Source organism: Gopherus evgoodei, chromosome 7, assembly GCF_007399415.2.
Source record: "Gopherus evgoodei ecotype Sinaloan lineage chromosome 7, rGopEvg1_v1.p, whole genome shotgun sequence".
Taxonomy (NCBI): Eukaryota; Metazoa; Chordata; order Testudines; family Testudinidae; genus Gopherus; species Gopherus evgoodei.
In genome coordinates this window covers 110,841,923-110,863,084 of record NC_044328.1, presented here as the reverse complement: position 1 = coordinate 110,863,084, position 21,162 = coordinate 110,841,923, and the positions used below count along the sequence as shown (strand labels likewise).

Here is a 21,162-nt window from a genome sequence, read left to right as displayed (position 1 = left end):
AAATCAACAAAGCAGATACAAAGAGAGTGGCCCTCCCAACTCAAGCCACCATTTACTCTTAAATGTTAAACTTGTGTGTGTATGTGTGAGAGAGAGAGAGAGAGACACCCACACCCACAGAGTAACCATCCACCCACCATTTATGTGGTCATTCTTACCTCAATAAGTGAGCCATCTGACTGAACAATGCGGATGACCATCACCAGTGGGATGCAGATCATGGAGGAAAGAGCAAGAACCCATCCCACGCCAATTGACCACTCAGGGTATGTGTAAACTTTGTTGTAGGTCAGGGGGGTATACTTGACCAGAGAAAAGACAAAGCACGCCTGTGAGGGAGGGAAAACAAAACACGAAGAAGGGTTATAGCATAGGTACAAGCATTGTGGATCCACTGCAGCTTACACAGGATATGATATCCCTGGGACCCAGAAAAGAAAGGCAGTAAAAGGCAGCACCGGCCAACTTTGCTGCACGTTTTAAACTATAAGAAAGATATTCTACATTGAAACTGTTACAAGAGAGCTTTATATGTGCATATGTACGTAAATAGTCAGTTAATATGCATATTTATGTAAATAGCCACTTAACAGATATGGCCCCAGGAGATAGCACTCAAACGTAGCACAGTTCCTCTATTTTGTAGAAGCAATAACCCTCGCGCATTGCAAATGAAGTTCTCTGTGCAGTTCTTTACCTCGTTTCCTAACACTGACCAACTTGTCCTCCAGTACTGGTTACTTTGAAAGGGAAAGATATTATGCTCTTTCTCCTTGCAAATTTAGGAAAACTACTTATTTCTGCTCTGCAACCAACACAGCTAGGTTTTGTGCTTCAGTTTGTATGCCAGGTTCTTGGATGCTCTTTAAATCAAACAGCCACTTAACAGTGAGGTAGCTCGCCATAAGCCCAGTGAGTCAGGGCTGCAGTGCATGGGTATCCATATAGCACCGACTAATCTCCAGAGTCCTGTCCCATCGTACAGTGATCGCAGTGTAAACCCAGTGATGGATTCTAAGGGGACAAACTTTTCTTTTGTTGTTCCAAAGTCCTGGTCAGGATATTATTACAGTACTCTTAAGGTGTCTCCTCTCTCCTGAACTCTCCTCACCTGCGCTTGCTTCTGCGCATGGTGTTAGCCAACACATATATGTTAGGTGCCAGGCACACTACATTATACTCAGCATGTGCAGTTGTGTTAACCAAACTATATTATATATTTCCCACAGTGCTGTTCACTCATGTCAAGCTATATATCCTGCAACGCTGAAACCAGCTTTGACACTGGAGATTATGAAGGGTCTGTGACCTGGAGCTGGGTCAGGTGGATGACAGCAAAGCAGTCTAGCAGTCAGAAAGACTGGGAGGGCGATGACTCATCAGACACCTACACTCAACAAGCAAGCCCACTTGCTTTGACAGTAATGAGGTTTTACATCGGACATGTGAATCTACTGTGTTGCATTAACATGCATCAGTGAGAAAGGAAATATTTTCTCTCTGTGTGTGTGTGTGTGTGTGTGTGTGTGTGTGTGTGTGTGTGTGTGTGTGTGTTCATAAGAAAAGAGGAAATATGAATATGAGGGGACTTGATTTTCTCCAGTCACTGCCTTGTATATAGGAATTCTGCTGGGTTGAGGCCATGTGCTACAACTGTCCACCTCAAATTGTTAATATTTACACAGCACTGGCATAAAAACATCCAACATCTTCATCAAGATTAGCTGACACTGCTCCACTATAGCTGGGGCTGGTAGCACTATCTATGCTTAAGGCTGCTCAATACTTCCCAGTATAAGATCTTGTTTTCAGCTGTTTTGTAACTTTACCAAACTTTAACCATTTGAGTTGAAGTTTTCCATGCTGAGTGTCAGCCTAAGGTTGAGTGATAGAGATTGATTGATTGATTGGAAAATTTCAGCCAAAATGGTTCAGTCATTTCTGAAGACAAGGCTAGGGAAAAATATATTGTTTTGCCCATTTAAAAAAATTCTTGAGATCCTTTCTTTGAAATGCTCTAATGCCCCAATGACCAAGTTATAACTAAGCCTTTTAAAAATCATAGTTCACACATGCTCAGTAGAGACTTGCTAGAGCTCAACACTAAAATCTCCAACGAGTCCATCTTCACTGAGCATGCTCAAGGCCCTCACAGGTCTTAGTGCTGACCAGATTGTGCATGTACCATCCACACAAAGCACAGGGTCAGGCACCAGAAATTAGAATAGGAAACCTATCTCTTCTATGCACTCAATGATTCCCCTGGTGCTCAGGCAATGCGGAGGATGAAGCTGTCTAACTCTTATACAGAGGGGACAAAGCAGGGGGAAAACGTGGTTTGAGACAGGAAGCCTAGTGAGACTGGAAGTAGAAGGGGGTGAGTAACTGTAACTGGGAGATGGAGGAGACTGGGACTTGGAGCTGAGGATAGACTAGGACTGGCTGGATCAGGAGCCAAGAACAGGGAGCTAGTGGGGGGGGGGGGCGCGAGGATCTGGGTGTGGCTGGGTAGGAAGGCTGGTACTGGAACCAATGAGGGAACAGGGTGGCGTAGGGTTGGGAGCCAGTTGGCTCAGGGAGAACACTGAAACTGGATAAGGCGCTACGGGGGAGGACCAAATGGACAAGGCAATCTCGCACAGGCAACCTTAATTCTGGCATTTCCTAACTTCTGAATGCTTGACTTTGCAACATAGCTTTTTGTGTTACATATAATACTGAATGAGAAACGGAGCATTTCCAACCTACGTGTCCCCTTTCCGTTTGGTACCCGCACACAGTGGGCCTCTGGGATGTTCCCCTTTACAGGACAAAAAACCAGGACAAAGTTTGGAAGGAGAAACAAGTGCAAGATGAGACATAGTGTGATTCTGTACTTACCACGCAAAGAAGTGGTGTGATTAGAATCCAGCTCCATTTCATCCAGGGACCAGGTCTGTATCCAATCATATCTTCAATGGCATTGTAAATATTATCAGCGCCTGGAATACATAGTCACTTGGTGATTTAGTGAAGAAAAGAGCATTATCAGGAGCCTACATATGAAAGCCACATAATATAGGACATGAGTAACCAAGTGGTATTGCACTAATACAACTGCACAGTTGGGGCTGAGAAGGTGCTGAAGAAGGAAAATAGTGGCTTGTTTTGAGTCTATGGGAGCTGTTCATGTTTAGAGAGGAGTGTCTGTGGCTAAGTGTGGATGCTAATTTCCACAGTAAAGAGGAAATGGTACATTAAAGAGTTGTGTACAATGTTGTTCAAGAAGGGTGATGCGCAAGACTTTCAAAAAGACCTTGCATGGTGGCACTGAAAGGTTGAGGGAAGTCTCTCTTCTCATACTGTTGCAGTAGAATACTGCGTTAGTACAGCAGAATACTAACCCCAGAGCTACCACGGAAGTTGGCAAAAGTTAGCACTGAGTAACAACTGATACAGCCTACTTCAATCTAAAGTTGACCGTTGTTCAATATGAAGTAAAAAAAATGGTATTTATAGTTAATACTATAATATTAATAGTTCATGAAGAACCTGGAAATGACCAGTCTTAGCTAGCCAGTTAAAACAGCAACATAGGTTATTGTCAGACTTATGAACTTTGCATCACCTAAAAATAACCAGACATAATACATTTTTCTGTAGGCTCTTTTAGCTGTTTTCCATTTGACTGGCTTGACCCATGTAGAGATTACAGTTTTAGAAGAAGATAGGTCATTGAGACATAGTCAGAGCTTTTCACTATCAGCCGAAAGTTCAGCTCTGGACCTTAGGTTTACACATGCAAATGCTTAATTGCACATCTAACTACCAATGAGCATGCAAAAAACATTCAATTCTGTGTGAAAAAAATTGGATGCTGGCTTGAGCCCAGCTGAAAATGTGGCCCTCAGAATGAAGAACAAAATGACAATAAGAGAAAATATCAGGTGCTTCCACAGAACATTCAGGAACAGATGGTTCAGTCTGCTGAATAGCACCTTGCTAGCTTTGACCAACAAATAGATAAAATTTGGTATTATTGACTCACGATAAGATTCATATTAGATCTAGGGATCCTTACTTACCATAAACCCAGGCTACAGCAACACATTCAAAGAATGCAACCCACAAAAGGCATACACCACTAGCTGCATAGTAGTCAAAGAGTTGAAACACATACATGCCACCCTGTAAAAGAGACACACACAAGGGTTAGGATCAGTCACTAAAACCATGAGTGCTCTATACTCAATTCCAAATAAAATATCCTTATGAACAGAAAACCATGCTGTACCAAATTCTTTACTGTTTATAAAAAGTAAAATTCTACCAAAATATCTTATTGCTTTTTGGCAAGTACAAATGCCAATCAACTATTAAAGGTAAGTACTTAGCATTAATCTCCCTAGAAAAGATGCTCGTTTACCACTGAAAGCATTTTAAAGCAGAAGATTATTGAGCAAAATTAAGCCACTTAGTATAATCGACTGAGACACTTAAGTCTTTCCTTCTTAAAGATATTTTTGTATGGGCATTTATAGAAACATATGATGGAAAGAAATAATTGGTCTTTAACATAAACTCCTCCAATGAGACTAACGTCACCTCATAGAGGTATTCCATTTATGAGCCTAATAGAAAGATATTTTCTCAGTGTGACCTCTCTTTCTCTATTACTTTTAAATATTACATAGCTATGTCCAGTCTCATTGCCACATATTGCTCTAAATATGCTGAACTGTATTTCAATATGGATGTCATTTTCTTTACTCCTTATGTTAGTTTCACATAAACACTACTGGACAAATTGTCAGTGTATTCAAAATGTCAGTTATGGACATTATTTTAATTCCTACAGAGATCCCTCAGATTTTGTTTTAAATCTGATCTTCTGAAGAAGGCTTGTGTTATTTCTAAGATAACTATCACATTAGTGCACTTATTGGAACAGATTCTAGGCTCACTTAAACCAAGTTAAATCCAGAATAACTTCACTGATTTAAATCTCTGTAACCAAAATCAGAACCTACTTCACTGAATGTACTAGATGGAAGCTATATACCCCAACACATCATGCTAGATTTGAGTTTAAAAATCTCAACCTATTTTACCTTTCAATGATTTGGGGCCAGATTTCTGGCATTTTCACTCATGTTGTAGAGTACTTTAGACACCACAATTGAAATTACTGAGATTCCTTGTGGAAGAAGTAGAAAGTCAGAAGCTATTCAACTTGGCAGACCAGCACTAGCCAACAGTTTAGGTCAAGAGATGAAAAATTGTACCATATTCAATTAAAACTGTAGAGGAAATTTAGCTAGGGACAATGTAGTTCCCCAGCCAAATTGCTACCACATCAAACAGACATATACAGCATAATAAACAAATTACACTAGAGCAGATGAGTGACTTTATCTGGAGTTATTAGAATTATATATATGTTTTATAAGTTTCAGAATCAGAAATAAGATGCAAAGCTCTTTAAAGTAATCTTTGCTTTAAGCCCCTTTCTGCCATTCTTATTGCATTATGAATGGTGTGATTAATTTTCAAGCTTTTTGTTTTGAAAAGCTTTTCATTCCCAACATCTTTAACTGTTCTTCTGCAACTATCTGATTAGGAAGCAGCTCTAAACTAGGTTATACAGGAGTGACAGTCAGATTTTCCATCTTTTTATTTTTTTATGTTCAGACTAGATATGTCATATTGCTGAGTAGATATGTCTGGAAATTCCATGTGCTTTATTTTTTGGCTTGCAATGAGGCCTCATTGGCTAGTGCAATGGTTCTATACTGTGACCCCATTTTATAACAGAAAAAAGGTTTGGGGCCCTCATCCTATGTAGCCATAAAGAAAGGAAGGGTAGCCATATATCCCGGAAACTGTTCATGACATCCCCATTCCCCAAGTTAGAACTAATGGACTGGGTGTCAGAAGTCCTGGGTTCTATTTCACTTCACTGTGCCTCTGTTTCCCCCTCTGTAGAATGGGCATAAAGAGATCTACCTCCATTTCAAAGCATTTTGAGATCTAGGGATCAAAAGAGCTATGTAGGAGCTAAGTGGTGGTGTTCTTCCAACTGGGTTGCTTTATACCATCTGATTCAAAATGTCAGTGAGGATATATGGTGATTGTAAAAGAAATAAATACAGTAAACTAAAGCTCTCCATCACCAGTGTTACTTACTTCAGTTACCATAGTTAGTCCCAGAAGATAGCTAAGGAAACACACTATAGCAATGAAGATTTCCCGTCGGTAACCCTTCCTTAGGAAGGATGGGTACAGATCAACTAATGACGTGATCTGTCCTTCAACTTCAACAAACTAAAGGGGAAAAAAAACAAATTGAAATATACACAGTATACGTTTCATTCTCTTTTGTCTTAATTACACACTCCCTAGAAGCTCTGCATTTACACTCTATGGAACTATATAGTACTTTGAATAATCAAATAACAGTCCTTCTCTTTGTAGCCTCAAGGTTAAAGTGTGTGTGTCAGTTTTTAGTTTGGAAAAAGCTTTCAGAATTGAAGTCAGTTTCCGCACATACTTATAAGACATTAAGTTGGTTTTCTTATAAACATAAGCTACGAGGCTAAAGGAAATGAATGTGATGAAAGGAAAATGCTTATGTGGCTTTTATGTTGTAGAAGTTTCAGATGAACAAAAAGTGCATGTTAGAAAAGACACAGCGAAAAATACTTGAAAAGCTAAAGCTCCTGAACTGGGGCAGCAACTCTCAATCTCTGTCTTCATTTGATGTGCTGGTGAAATTTATATGAACCACATAGTTAATGTACATAGTTAGGGCCAAATTCTGTTTTCAGTTATACTGGTGACCATTCATTCAATGAAATAAAGCACCGGAAACTTTTTTCTCTACACAAAACCCCACTTCCTCTCTGTTTGTTTGTTTCATCCACCTAGTGCATCTTTTCATAAACTTTGGCCCTACTCCTGCAAAACTTCTTGCAGATACTTTACACACTGTAAATAGACCAATTATTTAGGAAACGCACATGGGTAGGTTTAAGATTCTGTCACAGGTATTTTTAGTAAAAGTCAGGGAAAGGCCACGGTCAAAAAACAAAAATTTACAGAAGCCCGCGACCTGTCCCTGTTTTTACTAAGAATACCCTGCGGTGGGAGTGGACAAACAGAGCACTGCTAGGGTTGCAACTGCTCCAGCCCCACCACTGCTCATGCGGCAGGAGCTGACCACTGCTGTTCCAGCCCCAGGGGCAGACCCAACCCCGGCCACTGCTCTGGCAGGCAGGAGACTTCTGCTCGGGCAGTGGGCCACTGGTGAGCTGTCGACAGCCCCAGGGCTGACCTTGGCCGCTGTACAAACAGAATACTTAGTCCTGCCTTGAATGCAGGGGATTGGAACAGAAGACCTCTTGCAGACCCTTCCAGTCCTACAATTCTATGATTCTTTACATGCATGTACAACTCCTAGCATAATAGGGCCATCTGGTTTGTGCCTGAGACCCTTAGGTGCTTCTCTAATAGCTGTAATGATACAGCCACTTTACAGGGAGTAGGTAAAATATTCTCACTTGCAACAGAAACTGAAGTCTGGAGCAGACCAGCGAATATCTTACTTTGTCTAATTCAGCATCTTAGAATGGTTTTTATTTTTTAAAAATTATCTGAACATCTCTGCAACAGAAAGATGAATGTAAGACAAATATAATTAGAATTGCCCAAATAAAACAAACCCAGCCTTGGGGAAAGGGCTCTAGTTTATTGACAGCCAGAAGAACTTCTTGTATAGGAAAAGGGACCATTTAATGGTGCACAAACAAATCTAACAGAAACAAAGAAATCAGACAGCCAAATCCTGCTCTCATATCTGGCACAATCCAAAGCTCACTGAAGACAGCAGGAGCCCTTCCATTGACTTCACTGAGCTTTGCATCAGGCCCTTACAAGGGTGACTTGACTGAGCTCCACTGATGTATTGGAGGGCAGTTTGGCCCCATTAAGTTGTCAATAAGTAAACGGCTCATCCCACAGTCAGTGACATATCGCAGCGAGTTCATGACGCAGCAATACTCTGGCGTATACAAATCATCCTAGTCTTTGCATTAATATACTTACTATGTCCAGAAACTTCCTTTAAACACATTGTACTCTGTACCTTTCACTGACAAGGGCTAGCAGCTATATTATTGGCCCAGCTAGCTTCCAGTGTTAAATACTGAATGCTTGCTTGAACTCCTATTTTAAAGTCTTATGTAAAACTGTTTTTCTTTTTACATGTAACACTTCCCATTGGTTGGATTTGATCTTAAGATGCTCTGGCATTCCCAAACCCTGCTTGAGTGCACTCCAAAAAGGGGGAGTGGAGGAAGAGGAAATTAAGTGCTCCAATTAGTTTCAATTATTCTACACAGTGAGGAACTATTTAGAATTACTAGACAGCTTAACATTTGTATAAGCACTTGATTGCAGAACTGCAGCCCTGGGCATTGTAACATTAGTTTGGAAGGGACTGAAAGTCACTTAGTAGAGTTCAAAGAGTAAGCAGTAAAGAGTGATTTAGAACAAATGCCAAACTTTACAAATTGGAGAGATTAAGCGGGTAACCACTGGGAAAAATCCACTTATGAATCTCTCCTCATATAAGAGAGGATTTGAGTTCAATAAACATGTTGCCTTTGTCGAGTGAATTTTTATAATGTTAGAGTTACTTTACCACTGGAGTATAGAAAATTGCCTGTCGCTTTGAAACCTCGGGCAATCTCAGTTTATAGTTACTGCGTAATCCTTGGTTGCCTCTGTTTACTTGTGACTATCTAGAAATGATTAACAGATTCCTTTGTGGGATTTATGATAATATTTCTGTGAAAAAACTCCTCTTTGAACAGCACTACACTACAACAAACTAGGCACCTTGTAGTTCACATGAGCAGGGTCGACGAGGAGCAGTTACAGCACAACATTTTGGCACATACTGCAATTCACTCCCACGTAGTCTACAAGCCCTACAGTGGTCAGAAACCTCAGTGCCAATTGATTTCAATGGCACCCAGCACCTTGCAGGCACAGACCCCTGCTGTTCCTTCTTTTTGTGATGAATATTTCTCCTTCACCAGACTCAGATAATGCTGCACACCAACCACAAATGGTGGTGTGTTGTGGGGCAGCATTTGGGCCATGCTGCATTGCTCTACCCCTTGGACTCCCCCAGGTCCCAACAGCAAAACATTAATGCACAAGATCATGCTGACCCTGCCACCACTAACTTATTCATTGTCTCTATGTATGGACTAAAGCAGCTTCTCCATTCAAACACATGGATTCTGCAGCACAGGCAACTTCATTTATGGAGGCTTATTGGTATTTTACTATTATTTTTAATCCACCCATTTATAATGGGGTTGCCATTGCTGGCATCATGGCGACAACTAAGATATATATGTCCATTTCCGTGGTTACTAACCTGGCTATCCAGTCCAATCAACAGAAGCATAATAAAGAACAGGATAGCCCAAACAGTAGGCGCCGGCATCATGGTCACAGCTTTTGGGTAGGCAATGAAGGCCAGGCCTGGACCTAGAGGAGGAAAAAGAGAAAACAGGAGCAGGGAGAAAGGGAATGGAGATAGTAAGTACTCAGGTCGTGCCTAGAGATAGCTACCCACCAATGCAGGGATGCCTGGTTCCTTTCAGATAAACCCAAACCAGGCTGGAAATACCAGAAGTGAAATTGTTTGGAGCTTTCATCTGACAAAGAAGCACGCATGACTACAGCAGAAACCTCAAGAAAATCCAAAGGCCATCGCTAACCGACCACCAGTTTTAACATCTGTCTCAAACATGCCAGTAATGGATCACTTCCTGCACCAGCCATTCAGGAGGTATAACAGGAATGAAGGTAACTGCCCCAGTAGAATGAAGGAATCCTGTTTCTAGCACACATGATCTCTATTTGAGTGACGGGGGGAACAAGAGGGAATCTGCTCCAAATAGTCTCCTGAAGCTTCAATGCTGCAGCCAACTCAACCTATCTTTCTGAAAACATAAATCTCTCATACGCTTTCTTCCAGGTTTTGGTTTACGCTGCAATAGCCAAGGTCCTTAACTGCTGTAAACCACCACTGAAATCAATAGAGCTGCCCCTATTCACACCAGCTGTGGATTTGGGCCTATGGGTTCTCAAAAGTGTTCCCTGCTGTTTGGAAATTATACTACTAATGCTGATACTGCTAACAAGCCACCTTAGTCAGATTCTCCTATACCACTAGGCTTCCTAAGTCGTGCCATAACAAATCTGGGTCCTGCCAACAATCATGCACAACTACTAGCCCAATTAAACATGCTGTACACACCCACAGACCAGGGACTAAAACCTTGGTCCTTCTGCTCCAGAAATCACAGGCTTCTAAAACTCAAGCTAAAGGAGCTCCCCCATAGCCAGTAGTAACAGAATGTGCCTTATTTGCTCTGCGGCTTGGCTAATAAAGGGCTCACTCACACCCACCTACCCGCAGAGCATCAGCACACTGCACTTCTATGTTGTTTTTCACAGAAGTTCTCACCTGGTGTCACACAGGTTTCAAATAACTCTTAGTTATACATCATGAGAACTTTTGTAAAGTGAGTATGCCATCTCTGATTGGGCAACAGGGGCAGTAAGAATCTGACAGTCACTACTGGTTTAAAAGTGATCTTGCAATTTTTACAGCGGGGAAATCTTGCAAGGACAGATTTACATGCACATTAAAATCTGGACTTTTTTTTTGTTTCAAAAGATGGTGGATTGGAGTGTTGACATCTTCCAGGTTTGGTGAGAAGATTCAAATTAAACTTGTTTTTCGGTAGGGAAGATAAAGTCCGGTAAATCACAGGAGCAGAATTCTCTTGTTTAATCTGCATGGAGAATCACTACTGATGCTCTTCCTAACTCCCATTTTTCCTTTCCAACAAGAAAGATGGAGAAAGGAGCAAGGAAAAGAAAAGATGAGAGCAGGAGGATGACATTTTTAAATTAAAAGAAAAATTTAAGTAATTTAAATAGAAATAAATACAAATTAGCCAGCAATTGATTGATTAATTTTATTTCATTAATTTTTAAAAAGAAACATGTCTGTGGTTTTATGTGACAGAAAGCGCGCACACACAAAACTGGCTGAGTAGCTAAAATTTCTGGGGTTCTGCTTTTCCCTCAATCCCTGGACATCATGTCTTCTCTCAGTAAAAATTGAATTCCCAGCTATAACTGCTATTAGATTGCATTTGTAGCCAGTCTGCGCAAATGATGAGACAGATGTAAAACTGCTATTTCTAGCTAAAACTCACTGAGGGTATGTCTACATTACTCGCCAGATCTGCGGGTAGCGATCGATCCAGCGGGAATCGATTTATCGCATCTAGTCTAGATGCGATAAATCAACCCCCGAGTCCTTTCCCGTTGATGCCTATACTCCGCTGCGAGAGGCAGAGTCAATGGGGGAGCAGCAGCAGTCAACTCACCACGGTGGAGACACCACAGTAAGTCGATCTAAGTACGTCGACTTCAGTTGTGTAACTTAGATTGATTCCCCCTCCCCCATCCTAGTGTAGACCAGGGCTGAAAGTGTGTGTTTGTGTATGTTAATTTCTGGTGACATGTGCTCTATGGTCTGTGTGTATTTTTCTGTGAAAGCAAATGTTGAACTATAAAGAGAAAAGTCCATGTAAAATACCATAACATTTCTGGCATCCTTTCAGTTTAATGTAAATAATTGAAAACTGCATTTAACATGGAGTGCCGTTCCACTGAATTATTGTCTTGTTAAAATGCACTGTGCTTGTGGTTGTTGTTAAAAGAACAGTAATAACCATAGTTTATTTGTTGGCCACTTGCTGATTAAATGAAATATTATGGCTGGAATTGTATCCAGTCGGCAGAAGGAACTGTGGCTGGTAGACTGCAACAATATAAAATATCAAAAGGGATCTGTAAAAGCAGCAAAGAGTCCTGTGGCACCTTGTAGACTAACAGACGTATTGGAGCATGAGCTTTCATGAGTGAATACCCACTTTGTCGCATGCATCCAATGGAGTGGGTACTCACTCACGAAAGCTCATGCTCCAATACATCTGTTAGTCTACAAGGTGCCACAGGACTGTTTAATACAACTTATGGAGGCCGAACCTTCTCCATCAGCTGACAGACATGATAGTCAGGCCTGGTTAATCTGAATCAGTTTGCAAGTGGCATTAAAACAAAGGAAGCCTTGCAATGGCTTTATCACTAGTACATACTGTACATGCAATATATCTTTCATCCAGCCAGGCACACAGCCAGGCCTCACTGTGCTTCCTTTGTTCCCACATTGCATTTCTTAGGGTTAAAAAAAAAAAGCAACAATGCTTTAGGCCTTTTATTTTATGTAATGTTATGGGAAAAAATAAAGGAGAAACATGAACTTTAACAAATCAGGCAGTTTCCCAATCTGGAGTGAGGGATGTGGGATGGAGACAGACCAAATTCAGTCCTTGTGTAACTCCACTGAAATCAATGAGTCCACTTTGCCCAATGAATGATAGGAGTAACGCCCATTGTCTTCAGCTCTTCACTACTCATATCCTACCAAGGGAGAATTCAGCTCAAGACCTTTACATAAGGGCTGAATTTGGCAGAGGTGTAATTAAGCAACAGAGTGCTGCTGAGGTTCTGTCGTGAGTGAACTAGATTGTGCCCAAATCACAAGAATAATCCACTGAAGTCAATGGAACCACAGGTGTGAGTAAGGCAAGTGGGTGGATACAGAATGGAGGAATCGTCTGGTTGCCCAATACATAACTTCCTCTGCCAAGCCGCAAAATCAAGTTGCAGACGCTCATTGCTCCCTCTCTCTTTTTCCTACCTGGAAGAATAGGCCTGGATTTGCATACTGGCAAAATTGGGGTTAAAAGAAAAGATGGGGGTGGGAATATATCTGGGAAAAAATACAAATCTATTTCAATTTCTCTTTGCTGGTAAATGGTGTCAGGTTGCCCGCACTAGAAAATGAAGTCTCCTCTTTGACACAGAACAGGTAGAGTACAGGAAGCAGCAGTACAAGTTTGCCCCACAACTCCTGCCAATGTGCCACTACCAAGAACTGAAGGAACCACCTCGTAGGAATGAGAGGGATAGAGCATGCTCCCAGGTTTATTCAATTCTTGGCCTCTCAGCTGAGAATGGCAACAAGTATACCAACTGGTACCAGTTTCGATGGTGGTTGATTGTGATTTGGCTAGTTGTCCATTAAAAATTAGCCTAAAACCATCATAGGCATATACTGTGTAATCGACTGAATAGCCGTCAGATGGCTACAGCTTCTAGCCACCATCAACGTGTGTTGAAATCACACAAACTAAAATGGTCACCAAAATAAAGGATTGAAGTCCAGTGTCTAAAACTGATCAGTGGTGCCACTTTAAAAAATATCAAATATCATGGACAAAGGTGCCCATTTAACAATGGATTATGTTTTTTTATTTTGGGTCAATTACAGTAAATTTTGAATCTGAATAGAAAAAATGCCAAATATACAAAAATTCTTAGAGTTCATCTGAGCTATTAGGGTGTATTCACCAGAATTATTTCCTTAGTTTGTTCCTGTATGCAAGTAAAGCAGTATCTGATCAAAATTATCTTTATGGGCCAGATACTCAGCTGATGTAAAATGGCATTTGCTCTGTTAATTTCAATAGAGCTATGCTGATTTACACCAGCTGAGAATCTAGCAGTGTTCCCAACATTTGTAATTTCATAATTAATCTTTGTGATTCTTAAAAATCCAGCTCCAGGAGTCACTGTAATTACAAGAGAATCTCAGCTTTTATTTAAAAAAAAATAAAGTAAGTTTCTAGTGTTCTTGGTGACAAAAAAATAGCTGAAAAATGTGACCCTACAGTGAAAAAGTGAACCCTAAAGGCTGAAAAAATCAGAAGGAAAAGAAAAAGCACCCAAAATGTGCTATTATTCTTTTAAATCTCATGATTTTAAGCCAATCTCAAGATTTTGGGAGCTTGACTATGATTTCTGAACACTAGGGGTTGGCAATACTGATCTAGCCTTATATAATTGTTCACCATCATTATGACAGCCTAAAAGTACCACTCCTGCCCACAAGTCCTATCAAGTATATCCATGGGAAAGATGTAGGCTACCTTGTTCAGTGTATATTCACAAGCTGGATGTACCTTCTCTCTGATACATGTGTATAGCTGAATGGTAATGGGAATAATTACATGCAAAAGAAGGGGGAAATGTGTCTCTGTAAACAGTTTAAGAATGGACATTGTGCAAAGAGTATCAGCTTCACCTTGGAGCTAGATTCAAATGTATAGAGTTGCAAGAGTTGATGTCATGGTGGAAGGGATTTTCCAAAGAAGCCTATGGGGTTTAGTGTCCAACTTCCCTTGCCTTTCAATGAGATTTGGGTGTCCAGGTCCCATATGTCCCATTGGAAGTGCCAATCTTTATTCCTACGGCATCTCTCACCAGTGGGCAATCACAGCTACAGTAACAAGAGGGTTGGTGTAGACTTCCAAAAGGGATTGACATGTCTGGACTTCAGACAACAATGCGTGTGGTCCTTTTAACTAATCTGAGCTAAACTTTATTAATGCACTTTGGAAAAATGTGTTCAAACTGCCACACTAATCAAGGTAAAGTAAGTCCTATGTTAATCAGCTACCCACTGCTGTTCTAAAAGAAAACCAGACTAACGTGTGCATTTAATCATTTTTCTGATGCTTGTGGGAATTCTTTTTGTCTTTCTTTCTCTTTTATTTTATTTTGTTTGGCGGATTTAGGCCGCAGTACTTGCTCACACACTAGGTGGCAGTGCCCACCACCACTGCCACCAATACCATCGTACCTGACTCTGCCACATCAGCAATGTTCACCCCTTGCTCTTGTGCCATGAAGCCCAGGACGGAAAAAATTGCGAAGCCAGACACAAAACTGGTACCACTGTTCAGGCATCCCAGCAGCAAACAGTCCCTAAGTCACACATATGTCATGGAGCAAGTTAATTCAAAAAAAAAATTTAACCCATTGTCCCTACTTATTTACATCATTTAGCTAAGATACTAAACCCCCTTGGTTAGAAACTTGCCTGTAACAGTTGTATTTATACTTGTTGTAACTTCCCAGGGATGTCATTGCTCCTAAGCAGATTGCATATGAGAAGAAGATTTGTGTCCCGGCATCTATCCAGACCTAAAAGAAAAGATGGAAGAAAGCATCATTAATGAAGGCAATCCCCATAGCAACATGCATCACAGTCAGTTAGTCAGTCAGTCAGGCTATGCAACAACAAAAATTGCTTCCACTGAGCCAGATATGGGGGCAAGGGAGGAGAAAAAAGAGAGCATCTCATTTTAAAATGACCACATCGTAAGGGAAAATAAATTGTTAGCATCAGAGTCCACTTGAAAACTTCACAGTTCTGTCAGCAATTCAAACAACCCTGCCTGAAAGATGGTCTATAATTCTAGTTTGTCTGCCATTCAACGGATCCCTTCCTTACTGCACAACCATCAATGCTTTCCCAAAGGAATGGATAACACCAAGGCAGCTGTAAAGTCCTGTGTACACTTGTATCTGATGAAGTTCGGTTAGAACCAGCCTACAGAGTCACTGGACTTCAAACACGAACACCCTGACTGTCACTTTTCCGAATGGCCTCATGTTGCTGCCCCAACCATACCTTTCAACCAGCGGTGGCACAAGGACAAACACTGCAGGTGCAGAGGGGACACAAGCATAACACAATGCATTTATTTAACATCAATAACACCATTACTAACGTCAGTTCATGACTCATCAGCCTGATGGTATTAGTACAGTAACATGCAATACACAGTATCATTACAGTGAAAAACTCCAGCTTAATACATATGTGGTAACCCCTCCATCTATTCCTGACCATTCATGGCCATGTACTTCTCTCTACTAATACCAGGGGAAACATCCAGGAGGTCTGAATGGGGGGAAAGCAGCAGCTTTGTAGCACAGCTCTCCTACCATTGTCAGCCTCATCCACCTGAAAATACCACAGGGATCTCCTGGTGAAAGAAGATGAGCCTTTTCAATGGGGAGTCCACGATAGCTTAACTCTGGAGGGAGCTATGCCATCATGGAAGAGGGGGCCTGGGAGCTAAAAGAATCTGAATCTTTCCTGTGTTGTCAGTCATCACATTTTAGGGCATGAAGCTTACGGCTAATAACTCATAACATTTACATGCTACCAGGGAAGGAGGTAGATGCATGTCTGAATGGCTGGTGTAATGAAGGGAATCACAGAGACTGTCACATTTGGCTAAAAGAACAGGAGCATTTGTGGCACCTTAGAGACTAACAAATTTATTTCAGCATAAGCTTTTGTGGGCTACAGCTCACTTCTTCAGATGCATAGAATGGAACACACAGACAGAAGATATTTATACATACATTTGGCTAAGTTTCTTTCAAGGACACTTTACCTGCTTACTTACAGGGCCCAAATCCCCTTGGTATTTTGACTTTTTACTAGATAATCATTAGAAAAGAAACAACAAAGAAAGGCATTTTCACCCTATCATGCCTACGTCCATCACTTTAAAAAAGTCACTGTTATCATTTGCATTTGTTTTTTGCTATTGGTTAGAGAGTTTTGCATTTCTCATGTGATTACCAAAGAGCTGGCAGTCAGCCTTTCACACATTGCTACACCAGTACCATGGAAATGAATAGTCTTTTCCTTTTCCAGTTGTAGCTTGCAGAGAAAAAACATTGCAACTCCTCTTACCCAGGGCTAAGCAGTCATCTTCCATGCATTCTCTCATGTGTTTGCATGAGAAAACAGATTTCTCACGTGTTTGCAATGGTTTTCATTTTTCCACTACTCTGTTCATTTCTCTCCCCAATGTCTTGCTCCTGAGAGGTGGTGGCAGAGTGAAACAGATACTCACAATTGCTCCTTGGTGTGCCATCTGCTACGCTCATATTTCTCACCTTTCTTTCAATTCCCTTCGAAACTAAAGACTATCCTCCTAAAAAAAATGTATCTCCCTTACCTTGTCCAGAGCCTAATACCAACAAGAAAGCTGAGTTTCTATAACTGGACAGAGTCTACAGCCTCAGAGTCCTTTGACACAAAAATACACACACGGAAAGATGCATTAACACATTTAACAATGACCTTTTCAACCAGATACAATGGAAAAATACAGCCCAGTTTTAATGTCCATGCTATATTTGGATTGATAAAGATCATGGAAAAAATCCCCCAATGTTGCACCACCACCACCCACCTCTAAATGTCCCTCTTGTTTCAGAGCACGGGAAGTCTCCCTGCTCCTACTTAGTGGTCCCATACCTGTGGATCTGCTAACCGTGATACATCAGGGTAAAGGTAAAATTTGATGCCCTCTGCAGCTCCAGGCAGGGTGACACCACGGATTAACAGCACAATAAGCATGACGAATGGGAATGTAGCAGTGAAGTACACAACCTGCCAAAACAAAGTGACAATATGTATAGTCCTTGACAATTAGTTTAGAAACAAAATATATAACTAGTGTCCTTTCAACCCAGAACTAAAACTGACGGAGATCCAGGAATTTGATTTCAAATCCCCCTGGCATTTCATGAGCCTCAGATTTGAGTTTCTGGTTGTTTAAGCACGTTTTTAGTTAATCCTCTCTTCCACTCTCAACTGTCCTCTTGGCTTGTAGTGTTCAACTGGTGCCTTAAATTCCTCCAATCTTCAGTCTATGCAAAGATAAGAGTCTGGTCTGATTTGTCTCCAGGAAGTGGCTGTCTACATCTCCAGGAAAAGATGATGCTGGAACAGAGTGGTCTGCCCCTTTGAGGACCACCGGGCTTGAAGCGCCCTGCTCTATTTGGAGATAGTACTTGTCTTAAAGGGAGCTGTTCATGCCTGGGAGAGGGGCTTGTCTGACCCAGCTGGGAAGGAGTCAAGTGATTCCTATAAAAGGGCTGAAAAAGTACTGTTGAGGGAAGGAGCAGCAGGAAGCCTCCTGTGGTGGGCCCTGGAGCAGCAAGGAGAAAGGCCTCTGAACCCTGGAAGCAGGCTGAGTTTTGGTGTTAATGAGTTATTTGTCTGAAGAATAAGCTATGCCCTGAAGAAAGGGCCTGAACCCATATGAGTGAGCATTAGTCCTGCCGGCCAGCAGCCTACAGCTGCAAAGGCCTATTCTGCTGAGTGTTCACACTAGTTGCAATTTTCTTTTTGCCCCCTGCCATCTTCTCTTATCACAGGCTCACCTTTGGCAGTGAAGAGTAACAGCCTCCACTCCAAAGGGTCACTAATGGGTTATGTCAAACTTCCTTTGAACCTTCCAGTGGAGGATCTCCAAGTACTTTACAAAAATAAGTGAATTTAGCCCTCTTGTAAAGTAGGTAAGAATTATTTTTCAGACAGGCACGCTGTGGCCTAGAGAGACTTACCTAAGGGGAGGGGGGGAGTAGCTCAGTGGTTTGAGCATTAGCCCACTAAACCCAGGGTTGCAAGTTTAATCCTTGAGGGGGTCACTTAGGGATCTGGGGCAAAATTCAGTACTTGGCCCTGCTAGTGAAGGCAGGGGGCTAGACTCAACTACCCTTCAAGGTCCCTTCCAGTTCTAAGAGATGGGTATATCTCCTATTATTATTAGAGCAGAACCAGGAAATGAACTTCCCAGATACCTGCTCCAACCACAGCCTCTGACGGGTTCTGGGGAGCAATTAAAGCATTTTTCTACCTATTCATCTAACTACTGGGAATGTATGAAAGGTGTCACAGGCACGGGAACTAGGGATGCAGGGCATACTGCAGCACCCCCAGGTTTTACGCAGGGTCCTGGATGCCACCCCCGTCTCCCCCAAGCTCTGGGGCCCCAGCTGCCAGCCCCGCACCCAGAGTTGAATCTCTTATACTGCTATGCACTGCGCTACTTCTAATCTATCAGGCCAAAATACACATCTCTCTCATGATACAGGTGTTGCCATGTACCTTGCTAACAGGGAGGCAGCTTAGATATACACAAGATTACATGCAGAGACCAGTGAAGTCCATGAGCACTGAAGATTTTGCAGGCTTGTTCTATCTGAGAATACTGCTATCATCTGTATAGATTTTAAAGGCACTTCTCAGAAATAAAAAGGAATCCAGCTGAAAGGCTTTGGGAATGCTGGAGAGACAGAGTACGATACAATAGTTAAGAACTAAAGACTGAATCACCCAAACCTTGTGGGCACTATCTTCAGAACATAAGGCTGAGGGCTAGCCTAGAGAGGGGAAGCTTACTGGCATAGCTCTTCCATAATAACCTACATTCCACCCTGTTCTAAAATAAAAGGGACTTTATTCCATAATTACTCTGCTTTGTGAATGGAGTAATTATTCCTGAATAAAATCACTTTTATGCTAAAATAGCGTGTCCACACAGGGAGCTATTCAGGAACAACTATTACAGAACAGTTATTTCAGAATAGCTATGCTGATCAATTTCCCTGGGCAGACAAGCACTAACACTCTATTGCAGATAATCTCTGCCTTCCAAAAAGGATTGGTTTCTTTCTTTTTTTCAATGGAGTCAGAAGTTTCTGCCAGGTAATTATAGCGCTGTTGCCTTATTTAAAAGTACATTTTTGTTTTTCAAAATTTAGTTTAATCAGGGAAAAGCTCCTGAGATGCATCCACATGTCTGTTAAGTGTGTGCTAGGAGAGTAACCAGGAGAAATCAAAGCCGGCATTGATATACCACCTCAGGTAGCCAGATGAAAAAATTCAAAGAAAACCTTTTCATGCATATGGGTTTTCTTCCTTTTCCTCTTGGAACTCAGTAATATTTTTCATTGATAAATCATATGGATTATACATTAGCCTAGTTTCATCTAAAAACTTTCAAAAAGTTATTTACTTTTTGTTCTGTATGATCTCTTTTTATATAATCTTGACTCATAAAAATCCCTGCTCTCTAATAACAAGGCTGTGTCTGCATTCTTAGGAACTCAGTGTTACACAATGGACTTCCCCCCCTGCGGGGCAGGAAATCCCCTGCATGATTGAAGGCATTTTTAGGCTCCAGCACTCTATACAAAATGTTCTCAAAACACTGGGCTATTATTTTTTGTGACTGTTTCTTTTGTTCAATATATTGCAACAAGATTTTGTTAAAAGATTATTTTTTCCCCTTCAGGAAGTTATTCATACATTGGAAAGCACTTAAGTGTGTAAAAAATTATCTATAAAATTAAACTATGGGCTAATCACTTATCCAATAACTCCAGGCCTACATTAGAGTTCTTCACTTTGCTTTGACCTGATCCAAAGCCAGTGAAGTCAACAGGAATCTTTCCACTGACTTCAATGGGAGTCTTTCCATAGCCTTCAATGGACTTTTGACCAGGCCCTATGTCCTCAAAACGCAGTGGAGGAACAGATAGTAAATTCTGATTAAGTTCTGAGATACACCTAATTTCCAGAAAAAACTGCTGGTGATTTTATATTTTTTAACCATTCCTTTTTGCTTTTTTAACTTCAAAAGGTTCAGCGTTAATTCCCTGGTGCAGAAACACAAGAGCAGAGGGAACATTTCAGAGTCCAGTCTTGCATTTGTTGTGCATCTCAAGTCTATGGGAGTTTATGATGCACAAGAAAACATACCCACCAAATAGATATTCAGCTGTTGTTTATTGGAAAACCCGTGGAAGTTCCCAGCAAACCTCTGAATTTTTCAAGTCACTGCAGCCCTTTGACCTTCTCAGACTAGCATACACCCTCGCTGATTTTGATTATGCTGGTGCATTATAGTGAGTGTTTGTTCTTTGTACACAATAAGCAGCTTGGAAAATCTTTTGGTGCTGTCTGAACTGTGGTGTGAATCAAACAGCCATCACGATCGCAAAAGGTACTCAGGAAATGCCTGTTTCCATTCTACTATTGCTGGGGAGATTACTATGCTCACTTTCATCGTGACCCTTAACAAGCCAACTCAATAGGTCATGCCAACCAGTGACAATAGGGAATACAACCATCTTCGGTCAGCACAGATTCAGAGGTGTGGAAGCTGCTCTTTGGGCCTAAAACTAGCAGGCGACCAGAAGGCTAAGGTGCCATGTTTTTAATGAGGTCCTATGATAAAGTCAAAGGGAGAGAGAAATGATGGTGCAGAACCACTACCATATATTTAAAGAGGAAATAAATAC

At 41.2% G+C, this 21,162-nt stretch overlaps 1 protein-coding gene across 9 annotated transcripts in view; it reads right to left on the bottom strand.

Annotated features, from left to right (window-relative positions):
- The window catches only part of SLC6A6 (solute carrier family 6 member 6), a 75,810-nt gene that overhangs the window by 9,144 nt on the left and 45,504 nt on the right, over positions 1–21,162 (bottom strand). For all 9 annotated transcript variants that reach the window (XM_030571135.1, XM_030571136.1, XM_030571140.1 and 6 more), the window contains 8 exons: positions 17,327–17,461; positions 15,083–15,186; positions 14,843–14,967; positions 9,428–9,540; positions 6,166–6,303; positions 4,065–4,167; positions 2,881–2,981; positions 159–329 (listed from right to left, as the gene is read on the bottom strand). In XM_030571135.1, coding sequence (XP_030426995.1) covers positions 159–329; positions 2,881–2,981; positions 4,065–4,167; positions 6,166–6,303; positions 9,428–9,540; positions 14,843–14,967; positions 15,083–15,186; positions 17,327–17,461 — 990 coding nt within the window. The remainder of the gene's footprint in view (positions 1–158; positions 330–2,880; positions 2,982–4,064; positions 4,168–6,165; positions 6,304–9,427; positions 9,541–14,842; positions 14,968–15,082; positions 15,187–17,326; positions 17,462–21,162) is intronic.